At 54.9% G+C, this 17,340-nt stretch overlaps 1 protein-coding gene across 7 annotated transcripts in view; it reads left to right on the forward strand.

Moving 5' to 3' along the window:
- The window catches only part of MAPKAPK3 (MAPK activated protein kinase 3), a 65,322-nt gene that overhangs the window by 16,181 nt on the left and 31,801 nt on the right, over positions 1-17,340 (forward strand). For all 7 annotated transcript variants that reach the window (XM_082414725.1, XM_082414724.1, XM_082414730.1 and 4 more), the window contains 3 exons: positions 13,796-13,935; positions 15,101-15,165; positions 15,623-15,702. In XM_082414725.1, the coding sequence (XP_082270851.1) occupies positions 13,796-13,935; positions 15,101-15,165; positions 15,623-15,702 (285 nt within the window). The remainder of the gene's footprint in view (positions 1-13,795; positions 13,936-15,100; positions 15,166-15,622; positions 15,703-17,340) is intronic.

The raw sequence follows: 17,340 nt of genomic DNA on the forward strand, positions 1-17,340 counted from the left end.
GAAGGATGTGGATGACAGAGGAGGGCACTGGGTGTATGCGACAGCATGCCTGGTTTGCACAGTTCAGCACTTGTTGTGGAGTACCACTTCCCCACTCCCAGTCTTGTGTCCTGGTAGAATGTGGCTAATCTCAGCAGGGCTGGTGTCCAGGCCCTGGCAAACTCTGGGGAGCCGTGGAGAGACCAAAGGGCCCTGTGGAAAAAGAGGCATTTACGTAGGGTTTAAAGGATGGGGGGAAGTGGTCAGCTGTGACTCTCCCTCTCCATTTGCCCACAACTGAGATTCATACCTCATCCCACCAGAGGCCTTTGTCTGTCTTTGTTGCCCTCCATCACTAGGTGGGCAAAAATCCTCCCTCCTTCTCCCAGAGCTTTCTTTCACAGCATCACTGGGACCCTTGTGGAGTATTATTGCCAGGGGTGCTGTAGGGGCTTCTGGATCACCTGGGCTGTTGTTCAGCTCAGGGCCTGGTCTCCACGACAATAGAGGTCTATTCTGTCTCTGCCTGTTCCCCAGGTTTGCACTTGGGGAAGCTGGTTTCCTACTTGGATCCCTCGTCTTCCTCTCCCAGGGCCTCCTTGGGACACCATCATAGGAGGTCCCTGAGAGGGTGCAGCAGGTGGAGTATCTGGCTCTGCAGCCCCCCAGCCTCCTTTGGTCCCAGCCTGGCTGCCACGTGTCCATAGGTGAAGGCCACCAGGCAAGAGCTGGGGACGGTGGTCATACTTAGGCGAGGGCGCCTTCCCCACACATCTGTGCTGTAAAAGTGCGCACCAGGCCCTACCTGGATAGGTGGGTCTACTGCTCTCAGGGCAAGGAGACCACAGCTCCAGGGGACTCCCACAGGCTCCCATGTTTTCCCAGGAGAACTTTGGTTCTGCTGCCTTCCCTCCCACCTGTTCGAGGTCTTGTGTGGCTCCACATGAGAGGCTGCCTGGGGTTGAGAGAGGAGCAGGGCTCTGGGCTTGAAGTCCTTCCTGCTACTTTCTCCCCAGGTAACCTTGGAAAAAGGCAATTTTGGCATTTTTTGCAAAACCATTGTCTTTGTGGTGCCGTTGAACGCAGGGTTTGAATATGTGGTGGGAAGCAGGATTCAGTCTTGGTAGCTAACTATCCCCAGGTTCCTGCTGTGAGACAGCTGGGGCCATGCAGGCACTGTGAGAGGGCAGAGCTCTCCTTTGGGGCAGCCTGGGTGCATTTTTTGGTGGCACATTATTGGCCTTCATGAGGACTCACTTGGGCTCACCCTGCACCTGGGGAAGCCAGCTCCTTGCAGGGTTGGAAAGAATGGTGTGAAAGAAACGGCCCCCCCCCACCGCCCCCCAGCCCTTTTGGAACTAAGTAGATTAGGACCAGTGTAATTGTGATTAAAATTCTGCTCTGTGGGAACCGTGGGGGTGTGTTTAGGGCTGGAGTACCAGGCTGCTTTGTGGGAACTGGGAGCCTCAGGAGGCCTTTTCAGCGCTGGACAGACCAGAGACACTGAGAAAATTGCTTTTGGGTTTATTTGCGGGTTTGGGATTAGGGTTGCCCTTTTCTTTAGACTAGGGCTTTGTCCTTGCTACTTTCTCTTTGTGCTGCTCTCCCTTTTCGGTCTTCTTTGCCTCCTTGTCCCTCTCCTTCTTTCCCATCTCTGTTTTTCCTGCTGTCACTCAGTCCCTCCCCTCTCGGGCCCTGCCACTCTGTCTTGTGGGTTTTGGGCTTGGTTTGCCTCTTCCCCTGCAGCCCACAGGCTGAGGGCAGGCAGAGGACAGATGGGGGCTGGTCAGGTGCTCGGGACTCATCCTAGTCACCCTGAAAGTCTGCCCCACCTCCTAGGGACAGGGTCGGGGTAGGACAAGAAGGAGGAGCACCGGCCGTACCCATGCCGCTCGCAGTGTTTCCTCCTGCTCCTGGCCTTGACCAGCTGCTGGCTGCCTTTGCAGCCAGAGCAGTGGAGTCAGGAGCATCTGGGCCAAGTCTGTAACCTGAGGCATCCCCCTGTGGAGTGTGGGAGGTCAGCCTTGGCTGTGGCCTCTGCCTGTGGGTCTCCTTTTATGGCTCAATGGTCTGAGCCTTTTGCTTGGGACAGTGGTGCAGGACCAGGAGCACTGTGACTCCTAAGGATTCTTGGGCTGAGGTTGGGGAGAGAAGGGGCTGGAGCCAGCCGAAGGAGCCTGCAGAGGGGCTAGGAGGGCTTGAGATGCGAGGTGCAGCCTGTGCAACTGTGTGCTGCCCCGCACTAGCTGGGAGAAGCACCCCAGAGCAGCTGGCTCTTTAGCCTGCACCCTGCACCTGCCCTCACCCCCACCTCAGCAAAGCTCACAGTCTGTTTTCAGGAGCGTGAAGGATCAGAGCCTTGACCTGCCACATTCATCGCCCCATTCCTAAGGGTTCAGCCTCTAAGGACTCATAGCTTGTTCCCTAGCTGTTTCCCCAAGTAAACAAGCCCCGTTCTCAGGATGTGTCAGAGGGACTGGCCGGTGCTCTCCATGCCCTCTGGCAGGCAGCAGCATAGGGGGTGGGGGTGGGGATGGGGATAAGAGCACCCACTTATCCCTTGAATGCTTCCGACATGCTAAACACAAACACAGCAGACTCTAAGAATGGGTTGTTATCACCCCCATGTCATGGATGCAGAGACTGAGATTCAGAAAGGCGAAGTAACCCTGGAACCCTGGCCTGCCTGGCAGCCAGACGGTGGCTCTCAGCCATCCTTCCCTGTGTGTCAGGCTCAGTGGGTATCAGGAGCTGGGCCCCTCTCCCAGGCCAGTCTGCCCATCTGTAAGATGAGGGGCTGGGCGCTCTGTTTGACAAGGGCCCCCTCTTCTGGCTGTGAAGACCCTTTGGGTGGGCAGCAACTGTGGGCAGTGCCAGGCAAGCAGGCAGGTGGTGGGGCCCCCCTTGCCCGCTGCTGTGGCCACTCTTGCAAGAGGACAGGCAGCGTGGAGGCTGACTAGAGGGTGCCCCGAGATGCCTCTCCTGAGCCAGCTAGCAATGGTATTGCCAGGGGAACCTGGTCATCTGTGGTGACACCACCAGCAGGGTATGTGTTCTGCTAGGGACAGGAGCTCAGGGGGTTATGACTCAGGTTTGAAGACCCCTCTGCACTGCGCTCTATGGCTGGTTCAATCCTTGAGTCAGCCGAGCCTGTACCAGGGTGTGTCCTTACCCTAGAAAGGCCTGAGAGAGTGCGGGTGAGTCACTGCAGTCCATTCCCATGGCCGGAGTGTCCCTCAGTGCTGCCTGGCTGCCACCCTGGTCTCCCAGAGGGCGGGGCCTTCCTCCCTCTTCCACTTCCCCTTCCTCACAGCTACGGCTCCAGAGACAGGAGACTTTCCCAGGAGCCAGCTGGGCGTCAGAGGCCTGGGAGCCTTCTAGCTGAACAGGAGCAGGAGAGAGAAAGGGATCAGGGGCCAAGGCCTGCCAGAAGCTTGGGCAGCCAGTTTCCCTGCCTCCCCTGGGAGGAGCCTGAGTAGGGCGATGGCTGCCGGTGCTCACCCAGGCCTGTGTGGGGAGCTGCAGGGACGTGGATGAAGCCAAGGGAAGCGGGAGAGATGCAGAGCAGATATGAAATTGGCTTTGGGAAGAGCAGGTCTGGGGGGTGGAGTCAGAAGGTTCCCAAGGGTCTCTGCACCACGTCTCTGGGGGTGGTGTGGTCCATCCTCCCACCCCCCCCCACTTCTTATTCCTTTGTCATCTTTGTAACGTCTCCTCCAGGGGAAAGAGACCAGCTGTCATTCTTCTGAGAGCTAGAGTGTGTTGGGTCCCCTCTCCAGAGCTGACCACAGGCATGGCAAGCTGGGTGCCTCAGCAGGGGTCGCCTGGGCATGGCCTCACTCGCCCTGGTCGCTGCCTGTCCTCTGTCGCCCTGCACGGGCTATGCGGGCGTCACTGCAGCACAGCTGGCCAGCTGGGGGCACAGACTCTGTGGCCAAGGTGGAGTCTCCTCATGAGGAGGGACCATTGAAGAGACATTTTTGAGATTAGAATAAAACACTTACGTTTGCTAAAAATTGTCCAGTCTTATGATGAAGATGTCTTCTTTTTACGCTGTCACAGAAGAAATAGAACCAGGGTAACATTTCACCAATTATGTAGCTGATTTTGACAGAAAAATCCTGTTTTCCTCTAAGAAGTTAGATGATAATAGAAGCTGGACCTTCTGAGTATGCACTCAGGGGGCTCGCAAGGTACCTGTGTGGCCTCTCCTCAGCCCCCTGTGGGAAGGCTGTGGGTAGGATGCTGGGATCTGGCACCTGCCTGGGGCAGAGGGAGTTCTGATCCTGCCACTTACACACTGTGTAACCTCCGGGAGGGGGAGGAGGTTGTAGCTCTTTCTGGGCCTCTTTCCCTGCCTGTAAAGCAGGTGCCGATAGTCTCAGACCTGCCTGCCCACCTCCCTTCGTTGCCATGGGTGAGGAGAGTGCATATCCATTTCACAGACGAGAAACTGGGGCTCAGGGAGATATTAGGGGACAGGCCCAAGGTCACCACACACTTTGCAGAAGGGGACATTGCCCAAAAGGATGCATGGAGGAGTTGAGGATGTAAAGGTGTTTGCCATGTGGGAGAGTGGGGATGTGCCCTCTCCTCCAGTCTGCCAAAGCTGAGGGCTGGGTTAGTTCCCTGGCTTAGGTCCCTAGCTCTCAGCATTGCTTCCCATGCCCCAGGGTCACTCCCCTGAGATTAGCCGTGATCTTCCCACCCTGGAGGGTCTGCCCCTCCTCATTGAGCCTTTCATAGCAGCAGTATCCATAGACTTTTTTTTTTTTTTAACTTTTTTTTTTTTTTTTAAGATTTATTGATTGATTGATTGATTGCTATGTTGGGTCTTCGTTTCTGTGCTAGGGCTTTCTCTAGTTGCGGCAAGCGGGGGCCACTCTTCATCGTGGTGCGCGGGCCTCTCACTATCGTGGCCTCTCTTGTTGCGGAGCACAGGCTCCAGACGCGCAGGCTCAGCAGTTGTGGCTCACGGGCCCAGTTGCTCCGCGGCATGTGGGATCTTCCCAGACCAGGGCGCGAACCCGTGTCCCCTGCATTAGCAGGCAGATTCTCAACCACTGCGCCACCAGGGAAGCCCATCCATAGACTTTTGATTCTTGGTCTACCTCTCAGGATCTGAGACCATTTCTGTGACCTGCTGGATTGGAGGGAGTCTGCCTCCCTGGGTCCCAGAGGCTGCACCTGAATTTCCCCAAATTCTGGAGAATAGGGAGGTGAAGAGTGTGAGACCACCTCAGGGCAAGACCCAGGGGAATCCTGAAGCCAAGCAAACCTCAAAGCCCATTTCCACTCAGTGTGCACTTGGCACTGTGCTAATCTGAGCTCTCTGTGTGTTCTCATTCTGTCCTCATGGCCACCTGGGAACATGAGTACTGTCACTGTCCCCATTTTCCAGATTGGGCCAGTGAGGCTCAGAGAGGTTGAATGGCCTGCCCAAAGCCACAGGTGAGTGGAGGATGGAACTGGCCTCTGCATCTGGCATGCAGGTCTGTCTGACCCAGAGCCCTGTGGCCACAACTGGTCTTTCATAGTGCATGGACCCTGGCCTGGGGCACTGGGACCTGGGCCTGCTCCAGCTAGCACTCATGTTCCCACTGGTCCTCTCCCTCCCTGCCTGGGAGCCTAGCTTAGCTTCCTCTTTCTGGAAGCATTCTTCCCCTCCCCGACCCCTCCCTATTCCTCCCCAGACCTGGCAGTTCTGCCTTTGTTTCCAGGTTTTCTGGGGCTGGGAGGAAGCAGACAAACTGAGGCCACCAAAATTTAGCAAATTGAAGGAGTTCTTGTGTTCCTGAGATTTGACAATTTCAAAATGCGTGTTGGCTCTCCTGCTGGCAGAGCTTCCTGGAAAGACGTTGGGCCTAGAGCCCCAGCCACTTCCTCCCCTCCCAGGACTCTGGTGGGAGGTGATTAGGGAGGCTCCCAGCCAGTCAGCCACTTCCTCCCGGTCCCCCCCCAACGCCCACCGCCCTGGCCATCAGGTACCCCACCCTTGGCTTGGAATGGGAGCAGCTGTTTGGGGGCCCTCCTTCCCGGGGCTGGCCTTCCCCATCTTGCCTGCTCTGCCAGGTTCTGGATCTGGAAAGAAAGGAGAAGGGAAGAGAAGGAGCCAGGCACAGTTCCCTAGGGCCTACATCCTCATCAAGCATCCTAATTGGCAGTAACTCATCCATAGACCCCCAAATCCTTGAGTATGGAGTGCCTGTGGCAGCATTCCTAGCCGCAGCTCCAGGCCTGGCCCCCAGGCAGGGCCAGTAAATGTTTGTAGGGGTCAGGAAGACATCTGTAAAATGTGCAGTCCTCCCTGGGCATGAGGGTTGAATCCTGGTGTCCAAAGGACTCCTGGGCTCGGAGGTGGCCATGTGTAAACTATGTGACCCAGAGTTGCTATAAAACATCCTTGAGTCTCAGTCTCCTAAGCTGAAAGTGATGGTCAGTAATGCCGTTTTTGAAGGGCAAGAGCTAACAGGTGTGTAACATGCCTGGCAGATGGCAGGGGCTCTGTGAACATCCACCACCGTTGTAATGACCGCCAAGGGGCAGAGCCTGGTCTAGCCCCAGGGCTGTGGGGCCAAGCTCCACACATGAAAGGAACAAAGCAGCCGCCTGCATCGCCCTCACTGCCTAGAAGCCAACAGGTCTGGATCCAAGTTTTGACTCTCACTACCCAGCTATGTGACTTTGAGCAAGTCACTTAACCTCTCAGAGTCACAGGCTCCCCACAGGAAAAGGATGATGCTGGTTCTTCTCAGGATGTGATGAGTACTGAATGAGGCGGTATCTGTGACCACGCACTGTGGCCAGCACAGCACTGGCCAAGCACCAGGGAGGGACGGTTGTTATGAAGGGTGTGCTAACCCTGATCTGACTCCGTCAGTCCTTAGGCGTTCAGCTGGGGCCTGGGCATTTGGGGTCAGTAGATCATGTGAGCCGACCTCCCTGGAACTTAAGCTGCTGAGGAGGAGAAGTGAACAGACAGGGTGAGACAGAGGACAGGATATGGCCAGAACTTAATGAAGCGAGGTCTGATCTGGCATGGGGCCAACTAATCCATAGTTGCAAAATCGGTTCCGTTAGCTCCCTTAATGAGCTACGAAAGCTGGGGAAATTAGTGCATGAGAGAATAATGGCACATGTCTGAGGCTCTAATTTGAAACCAGGGCTAAAAAGTTAGATTTGACATGACCAGCAACTCTCCAAATAGCACTGGTGCCCTTGCGGGGAGGGAGAGGGTGAAGTCAGTGACAGGGGGATGAGTCTGGGTTTATAAGGAAGATACTGAGGCCTTAAAAAGGAAACTCCTGCTTCAAACCCTGAACTTGAGGTCAGTCTGTACCACCCCATCCCGAGGCTATGGCCTCTGCTCTATGTAGGCAAAGCAGCCAGCAAGGGTCCCACTAGCTGGCCAGGGGCAAGGGTGCAGAGTATTAATAACCACCCGTGCTGCTAACAGCACGAGGCAGGGTGGTCTCAACAGCTGGCTGTAAAATGAATCCTGCTCTTCCAGTGGTGTCTCTCATAAAATTAGAGATATGTTCCCATGGGAAAATAATCCCAAATAATTACAGAACTGGGAGCCAGAAGGGACCTCAGATATGGCTGAATTGGAAAACTCCTAACAAGGAGGGAGTTTAGTAAATTCAAAGTGCTTTTTCTCATCTATAACCTCCCTCTGTAGAGAATTGGGGTTCTCCACAGTGAAAAAAATGAGTCGCACACCTAGATTTTCCCATAATATTCTGTTCAGTTCCACTGCCTGAGTGTTTGGCGCTGAGCGTGTGTAACTGTGGTGTAATCGACAGCCCGGAGATGCAGCTCCTGAGTGTTCCAGCCTGCCCTTGCCTGAGGCTGGGGTGAGACCTGCAGGGTGGGAGAGAAGGTGTTGGGGGACACAGCAGTCCTTCCTGCCTCTCTCCTCTCTATCCTCTGGCATCAAACCAAGCTGGAACCCCAAGAAAGTGGAAATAATGGGACTTTAGTGGCCCACAGAGCAGTGAGAGGAAGTGGATCCCTGGCCTCCATGAGGTTCCCTTTGCTGTAGGGTTAATGTGTTTTGGGCTGTGGGCTGTCATGAAATCCAGAGTTCATATTTTTTAATTTGCTGCTGCCTCACTGATGGGAGAGATTATAAACCAGCTCTCTTCCCCTGGAAGGAGTGAGTGTTCCGGCACAGGCCACAGCAGTTTGGCCTGGGCTGCAGGTTCATTGGCTGGGAGTGTGGAGGTTGGGATGGGGTGGGAGAGGCTGCTTGTCCAGCCCGGGGCCTTGGGGCCTTGTGTGTGTGTGTGTGTGTGTGTGTGTGTGTGTGTGTGTGTGTGTGTGTGTGTGTGTGTGTGACAGATACTGTGAACACTTTTACTTGAAAAGAGCCCATCCTGGGGTGAGCTGGATGTGGACGCTGGCTGTATGGGTGGGCATGTGGGCCTGGGAAGAAGGGTGGAGAAGGATGTTGGGGGCTGGTCCCAAGGCTGTGTCTTACAGAGTCACTGCAGACATCCCAGCTCTGTTTGATGCTCTAGGAAGGCAGACAGAGTACTTTTACAGCTCTGGGCAATGTGAGGTGACGGCTCCTGCAGTGGAAATGGGGCCTCAGTGGGAGAGGAGGTCTGAGCAGAGGGTCTAGGCTTGGTCACCTGCCCAGACAAGGCTGTCACAGGTTGAGTTGTAGCAGCAAGACCCCCAGTCTTTCTTGGGCGCCTCTCTGTGCCCAGTTCTCTGCTAGGCACTTCAGAGAAATAGAAAATATTGGACAAATAAATGGACAGATGGATGGGCCTTATTCTCTGAGGGGATCAAAATCAACATCACAGAGTCTAGAGACACAAACATACCATGGCCCACACACTGACACACATTCCCCAGCCCCATACCACATACACCCGTACACACCCATGCACACACCCCTTATGTGCATGTACTCTTGTGTACATTTACCCATGTTTCCATGCACACACACACATACCTACTCACATCCCTGCTCGTGCACACACCCATGCACCTATGCACACATTTATTTCAGAACGAGTTTCCCAAGTCTTGCAAGTAGTAGTTTTGGCCAGTGCCTCTCTGACTCGGGGCCACGCCCTCCTTTCATTTCCCCTCAGGGAGGGGTTGTCTGGATGCTCTCTCAGGAGTCCTGTTCTCCCTGTCCAGCCTTACCTTACTCCAGCCTGGTGGCCCCAGGGCAATGACTTCATCCTCCAGAGCCTCTTTTTCCTCACTCTATAAATTGGGGCTGACGGTCCCCGCCCTGCTTGCCTCACAGGGTGGCACCGAGCATTCCCATGAGATAAGAGAAAAGAGTGTTGTGTAAACTGTAAATTGTTTCCCAAACAGTCAAAAGCTGCTGTTGTTTTCCCAGCTCCCGAACTCAAGAATTCCTCCACCTGCATGTAAACCCTGTGCTTGGGTGGAAAGGGACACAGCGTGGAGGTAGGGAGGAGGCCTGGCCAGTTCTGAGGCTCCCATTCCACCTGGAGAGCTGGAGGGGCGTGGGTCCCTCTGCCCTCAACCTTTGCTGGGGTCCACTGTCTGGTGTGGTTGGCAGGGGTCTCAGCTGTCTGGCTACGGGCTCTAGGGGTAGGTGAGAGAATTTGGCAAAGGAGAGTGAGGGGAGAAGGGAGAGGTGGAAACCACATAATCAAAGACTGAGGCTAGAGCATTGTCATTTGATCAAAGAAATATGGTCTCAAATTCGATGCTTGTGTAACTTCAGTGGGGGCCCACAACTCAAGCAGAGCTGGGAGCCCTCCCTTAGGAGGAAGCCAGGGTTCCGTCTGACAGGCGTATAAGGGAGCCTGTTGGGCACTAGCTGGAGCTGTGGAGCTGTCCAGGAGCCATCACAGACCCTCCAGCTTTCGTGGACCCCTGGGGGGCTCAGGGGATGGAGGATGGGAGTGAGGACGGGGTACCGGTTTGTTGGGTTGTCAGAAGGCCACCCCATCTTCTTTTCTTCCCAGCTGTGGCTGGGGACCGACACCGGGTGGCCCCCAGCAGCTTCAGGCATTTGAATATGGGGTCAGTGGAGACCAGAGGCTGCTCCATGGGGACAATGCTGTGGGAGTGGGGCTACTGACCCCACTTTGCAAGGAGCCCCTGACCAGAGGTCCTCCGTGTGGTTCCCATCCCCCCCACCCCCAGTCTAGCCCAAGCCCTGCATCTTAACACAAGGGAAACAGAGACACAGAGAGGCAAAGGACCAGCCCCAGGTCACACTGAGAATAAGAGTAGAACCTGGGGCTCCTGTCTCTTAGCCCTGTGCTCATTCCCATGCCTGGGAAGACGGGCTTTTGCTTGGGGACACCTTTCATGAAGGATAGTGAAGCCTCATATACTTGCATGAATGAAGTCAACTTGTAGCAATGGCCTTGTGGGCTGGAGGAGTCAGGATGGGCTCCTTGGAAGAGGAGGTGAAGTTCACCAGAGAGGGTAGGTGAGGTACAGTGGGGAGGAAATCTGTCCAGGTTGTCATGTCTTTCATTTGTTGAGCCTTCCTGGATCCTCAATTTAATCTTGTTCTCTCCTCATGATAGGTTGTGAGGGTTTCTTCCCTTTATCCCCACTTTATAGATTTGTTCATGAAATCTACAGATATTATCTGAGCCAGTGCTCTGTGCCAGTACTGGGACCCAGAGGTGACCAGGCAGACTGGCCCTGCCCTTGGGGGCCCACAGTCTGAGGCCGGAGGCAGCACAATGCCAGCCTGACTGGGGAAACGGCTGCATGATCTGGGGCCGGTTATTTCACCTCGCTGTGCCTCAGTTCCTCAGCTAAAGAATGGTGGTAATAAAGTCCCTTCCTCCTAATGTTTATCAAGTGCTCAGAACAGAGCCAGGCATATTGAAAGTGTAACATCTATATGTGTGTGTTTGTTTAAAGAGTTATCAAAGGAACAAGTTAATTGTAGGTCATGAGCAAGTGATGCACAGGAGAGAGGAAGAAAGGGTGATGATGCGGGAGCTTTCTGGGGAGCTGGCAACATTTTCTGTCTTGATGGGGGTGTGGGTCACAGGGTGTATGCAACTGTCAAAATTCATTGAACTGGACTCTTGAGATCTGTGTATGTAACGTATACCTCAATAAACAAGCATATATAGAAAGAAAGAAAAATAAAGGATGAAGGGAGAATAAGGGACCCTCGAGGTCCTCTTTAGACAGGGTTGTCAGGGAGGGCTTCTGAGAGGAGGTGTGTCTGGCGGTACTCCTAGGAGAGGAGAAGACTTTGGCAAGGGGGAAGAAAGATGAGAACACTGAGGCTCTAAGAGGTCTGGGGCTGCACTCAAGGTCACCCTGAGACATCAAGAGAGACAGCCCTGGAGATTTCTTGGCAGCTGGCCCTGGGTGGGCCCAGGTGCAGGGCTCTGTAACCTCCCCTTTAGAGAGACCTGGAGGCATTTATTGTGTTTTCTAGGGGCAGTTCTCTCCCCACCCCTGTGCCTGTTCTCAGGGCCTTGGCACTCAGAGAAGGACTATTTTAATCCATGTGGTAAATGGGATCCTAAATATGGACTGAGTAGGGCGGGAGGCATTGAGAGGCTCCAGCTCAGGACAGCTCCACCTGCTCCTCCTCCTCAGCAAAGCACAGGGTGCAGGCTCAGGCCATCCATCTTCCTCCTCCTTTCCCTCTCACACCCCCGTCTCCTTCCAGCCCCATGCCCATCATCCCATCCTTTGTTTGTTCAGGAGCCCAGTGTTTTCTGCCAGACCCCAGCTGGGGACTCCCAGGTAATCCTGACCTGTCTCTACCTTCAAGCTGCTTCCAGCCTGGTGGAGGTACAGAGGCAAAAACCACTGGGGGAGGTGCTGGGAGCACTTTCCAGAGGAGGAGACATCTGAACTGAGCCCAGAACCTTCCTCAGAAAAAGGGAGTTGGCCCAGTGGAGGAGATGGAGCAAGAGTGCACCTGGCGTAGGCAGAGAGTGAGGCCTGTTTGGGATCAGAACATACATCATTCTGACCAGAACCAAGTGCTCTGGGGCCAGGGTAGCAGGAAATGAGCTGGGAGAGGAAGACGAGCTCTGGATGCCAGGCGAGGAGATGGCCTTTATTTGGAGCACTAGGGCTGGCGATTTAGAGTGGGGGTGGGGATAGGTAGTGAAGGACCAGAGAGAAAGAGGTAGGGCTGAGGACCCCACCAAAAGCATTTCAGCTGTGGGCTTGGGATTTTAGGAGAGAAGAGAGAGGACCCTGGTACCGGGGTCGGGTACCAGAAGCAGGGCAGAGTGAGGAGAGGGTCCAGGAGCCTGCCTGGGGGCCCTGGCAGGACATGGTCAGGTGGGCTAGGGAAGAGGTGGCAGGGGGCAGGGAGAAGTGTTAGGAGGCCAAGGAGAGAAGGGGTGCAGAGAGGACAGAGCAGGGAGGGAGGATGGTGCATCTTTGGTCCTGTGGCTAAAGCCTGAGGTGCCCCTGGCTTGAGCCACCTCAGGACACAGTGTGGTGGGGGGAGCTGATGTGGTGAGTGGGGGTGACCAAGCCTCTACCCCCAGTGCTGTTAAGTAAGAAGCCGATACATGGGAGCTGTGTGGGCAGAACAGAGGAGGCAAAGGCAGCACGAGCAAGGGATCCATGGTTTCCAGGCTGGGAGTGTCTGCCTACAGCCGTCTCCATGCACACCCCCATTCTGGACTGGTTAGTGGAGAAGGAACCCCGGAGCTGGTGGAGGGGCTTGCCCAGCTCCTTGCACCCCACACTAGGGTCAAGCTCCAGAGACCAAGGGGCAAGCAGATGCAGGGACCCACTGCCTTCGTTTCCGCCCCAGTTGATCTTTGCCTAGAGAGCTTGGTCTCAGAGCCTGCCCACACATGCCCTGGCAGAGGGGAAACCATCCTGCAGAAGAAGAAAGCAAGGCCCAGGGTAGCCCGGGGTCCGGTGGGTACTGAGCAAGATGGAGCTGGTCTGAGCCTGTCTTGGGCTCCAACCCTGGTCTTCAGCCCTGTTCAGCCAGGAAGCAAATGTGAGCAGCCTTACCCGGGGGATGGCTTGTCCCTGCTCTCCCCATTCTGGGCCACCTCACGCTGCAGGCTGACTTCTCCACCCCCTACACCTCCTCTGAGCATGACCACTTCAGGGTCTTGCTCATTTCCGGTGATTGGCCTTAAGGTTGACAGCCACAGCCCAGGGCTGAGTTAACCTGAGCAAGGATCCTGACGCCCACCCACGTGCTGCCTGCCTTGATGTGATGCATCCTGTGGGGATGACTATTATTACTCCATTTTACAGAGTTGTGGGCTGTGGCTTGGAGCTGTGAATGTTTGCCTGAGGTCACAATGAGTCATTGGAGGAATTTAGCTCCAAGCCCAGACCTCACCCCGCCAGGCAGTCACTTCCCTCGAGCAGGGTCCTCCTTGCCACCAACCTCTGCCTCTGGTCCACAACCCTCATGCCATCTCACTGTAAAAATGAGGCTCTGGGGATGTGTGGCTCCTGGCCTGGGGCCTCACAGGTGATGTGTGATTTGACTACAAAGTCCACTCAATTTCCACTTCAGTTGCTGTCCCCAAGAAGGGAGGCAGGGACTTCTCTGGCCTCTGAGCCCTTCCAAGCTTTCAGCTACTTTCCAGGGCTGCCTGAGCTACCAGCTAAGCTGCTTGAAGCTGACCCTCAATCAAGTCCAGAGGCTCATTGGACCACAGATCAGGGAAACCTGGATTTGAATCCTCATTTTGCCCTTCATAAGCTGGGTGACCTTAGGCAGGTCACAGGCCTCTCTGAGGTTACGTGTCCTTGTCTGCAAAGTGAGGGCAGTGGCACTACTGGGTGGCTCCTGGGGAAGTGGATTTTGGGCCTGACACTCTCTGTGCCTACCTGCCCGCAGCTCCTGTGTGACAGCCCCAAGGCCCGGCAGGAGGTGGACCACCACTGGCAAGCCTCGGGCGGCCCCCACATTGTGCGCATCCTGGATGTGTATGAGAACATGCATCAGAGCAAACGCTGTCTCCTCATCGTCATGGAATGGTATGCTGGCCCACCCTGCCTCAGTGCCTCATTAGTACCCCTGTGGCCCCCAGGCTCCCACCATTCTTTAGGGGCTGTCTCTGTTCTTCAGATAGCATCTCCAGGAGGCCCCCCCAGCCTCTGAAGGGTCGCGGACCTGCGCAGCTGGCCACAAGGGCCTTCCTGCAAGGGTGGGAAGGAATCCACAGGGGCTCTAATGTGACCTCCCTGGGTATGATTTCCACTCTGTGAGGAGGGGCTGGAAGAGCTGAATGTAGGGGGTGGGGGAGAGATGTGGGGAAGAGTGGGATGTACACTGTCCCCTCAGCTTTCTCCTTCCCACCTGGATTTGTGCTCCCACGGCCCCACCAGGTGCTGGGTGATCAGGGCCTAGATCCAGGAGCTAGCGGCTTCCTCCACCCTGGGCTTCTCCCACGAGCACTGTGGCTCAACCCTAACCTTCCTCAGACCCTGGGCCCTGTGTCTTGGCCTCCAGCTCCTCCCTGTCTGCCTTTAAAGTTCCCCCTCACCCCACAGTGTAGCAGCTCTTGAGTCAGATTTGGGGTTCAGATCCTGGCTCTGCCACCCACTAGCTGTGTGACCTCAGGCAACTGCTAACCTCTGAATCGCTGTAACTCCCATGTAAAATGTGGAGGGAGATCTTAATATAGCATTCACCCTGTTCATTCTAAGTGCTCTATGTGTATTGCTGAATCAATCTTCACAACTCTGTGAGGTTGGTGCTATAATCCCTGTTTTACAGAAGAGGAAGGTGAGGCACTGAGAGATGAAAGGACCAGCCCAGGATTACACAGCAGTACACACAAAGGGTTTGCCTAGGGCACAGCACACAGTAGGTGCTCAGAAAACAGTGGCCATGACGATGATAACTGACATCTCCTTCCTCACTTGGGGAAACCTGGATGAGGGTGGGGCTGCCAGGTAGGGGCAGTGCCCCTGGGAACACAGGTGCTCCCTGGTTAAGATCCTCCCCTAGTTCTAAGAGTTGAGTTCAACCCACCCAAGCCAACAGCCCACCATGCACCAGGCTCTGCAAGGCACAGGGAGGCTGAAGGTGACCATTCCCCAGGAGAAGAGCAGCAGGGCTGGAGGCCTGGGCCCATGACTCGGGGCAGGGGCAGGTTGATGCCTGATTCTCCTCCTCCCTGCCCACTTTCTCTAATAGCATGGAAGGCGGTGAGTTGTTCAGCAGGATTCAGGAGCGTGGCCACCAAGCTTTCACTGAGAGAGGTGTGTACATGCAGCTGCACTAGGGATTTGGGCTGAGATGGCTCACACCCCTGTGTGATGCTGGGTAAAGCCCTGCTCCTCTCTGTACCTCAGTTTCCCCAGCTGAATAAGAGGGGATGGGACAGAGTGTTTATCTCCCAAGGGGTTCTGTGAGTCTGTGACACCTTGTCAGAGATGGGCTCTCCATGACCTTGGGATGGAGGACTCCATGCCTCTTGGTGCCAACCAACAGTTGAGCTGGGGAGAGGTAGCCCAGGCCTGCTGAAAGAGCCCCAGATGAGCTGGGGGCATCCCCAGAGGAAACTAGGGTGACCAGGGTGTGGGTATGGGATGGGGGCCCTGGGTGGGAGGAGTGCACCATCTTGTGCTTTCCCAGGAGGGATGATGGGGTGGGGCCCCCTAGGCTGCCTGACCCTTGACTGACATCAGTGACCCCCTCCTCTGTCTGTGTCTGCAGAAGCTGCAGAGATCATGCGGGATATTGGCACCGCTATCCAGTTTCTGCACAGCTGGAACATTGCCCACCGAGATGTCAAGGTGAGGCTCCAGGATCCAGGTTCGGAGACCAGGGGAAAGAGTACCATCCACAACCCTCAATGGTCCCAGCATCCACTAGATGGAGGCCACGTTCCTTGGTTGGCATTCAAGGCCTCTTCCCCCTGGCCAAGACTGCTCTTCTCAGCCTTTTCTCCCATGGTTCCAGCATATTCATTCTGCTCTAGCCAGATGGGTCTCCTTGTTTCCTTCAAACACTGTATAATCCCAATAGCCATAAGAATAATTGAATGCCTACTTCAAGCCAGTAGTCCTGATAAGCATCTCGTTTAATCCTCACCCAGCCCTGTGAGATGGGTGCCATTACCCATTTGACAGATGAGGAAACCGAGGCTCAGAGAGAGATTGTCTTGCTCAAGGCTGTGCAGTTGCTGCACTGGGATTCATGCATTCATTTGTTCATTCAGCAAAGATTTTGTGGAGACAATGTGCCAGGCCTCAGGAAGGGGCTGCCTTACAATGTTGGGGCTTCTGTGAAGTAACAGCTAGGTGGAGCCCTCTAATGTCAACATTTTAGGGGAAAGGAGCCATTTGCTGGGTACTGGATGAAGGAGCAGAGGTAATCCCAGTTGCTGGACCTGCTTGCCCTTCCAGTGGATGGGCTTGAGAGATGTTCTCTCCAAACTTCCTATCTAGGGAGGACTGACTCTTACAGGTGATCAAGATCAGATGGATGAAATGCAAACCGAGGCAACCTTACATACACACATGCACACACATGCATGTGCCAGCCACCATCAGAGTAGAATCTGCAACTCCTGGGCCCTCAGCCCCACACTTAGAGCATGACACCCCCAGGCTTATTTCCTCCTAAGACTGGGCAGAGGAGACCTGAGGGCCCAGCTGCTGCATCAGGTTCTTCCTCTGGCTGACTACTGCCAATCCATACAGTTATTCTTTGATTTTGGATACACGGGGAGCCGCAACAGTCTCACCTTTGCTTTATTTTGCAAAATAAACCATTGCTTTATTTTGGCCCTGGCTTCCTTTTTTTCTCCCAAGGGGAGAAAAGCCTTCTGCCGAGAAGATTCCTTTGTACAGACCAAAACTGCTTCCCTGTTTTTAATCCCAGTCCAAGGTTGGATCGTCTTAAACAGGACCTGAGAAATAGCTTTCACTGGCTCCAAACTGGAACTCCATCTAACACCCATCCTTCTACCCCAGCTCTGCCGCTCCTCTCCATGGGCCTAGGTCCTACCCATTCATTAAAAACCAGCTTCAGGGCTGCCTCCTCCATGCAGATTCCCCACTGCCTTCATCCCTCAGACTCTCTGTGCTCTGCAACCAGGAGGGATGGCCTCTGTGCAGCTCCTGGGGTCTTAGCTCCCGGAGCAACCTCAGGGGGGCTGTCCTGCAGGCTCATTCTGGGCTGGGTACAGGCTGTGTGCTTGGCAGCACTGGCTCGCTTGCAGCCCACCTTCCCCCGGAACCCTCATTTTTGCATCTCAAGGCATCATCACCAACTCAAACTCAGAATTTCCTGCCCCTGGGCTCTCCTTGGCACTCGTTTATATGCAGCCTTGGTTGAACAACTGCCTCAGTTTCCCCTCTGTGAGATGAGGTGTCACCTCTCAGCCACATTAGTGTCCTCCATATTTGACCCGTGTTGTTGGTTGCCAA

The sequence above is a fragment of the Balaenoptera physalus genome (genome assembly GCF_965194825.1).
Source record: "Balaenoptera physalus genome assembly, chromosome: 11".
Taxonomy (NCBI): Eukaryota; Metazoa; Chordata; class Mammalia; order Artiodactyla; family Balaenopteridae; genus Balaenoptera; species Balaenoptera physalus.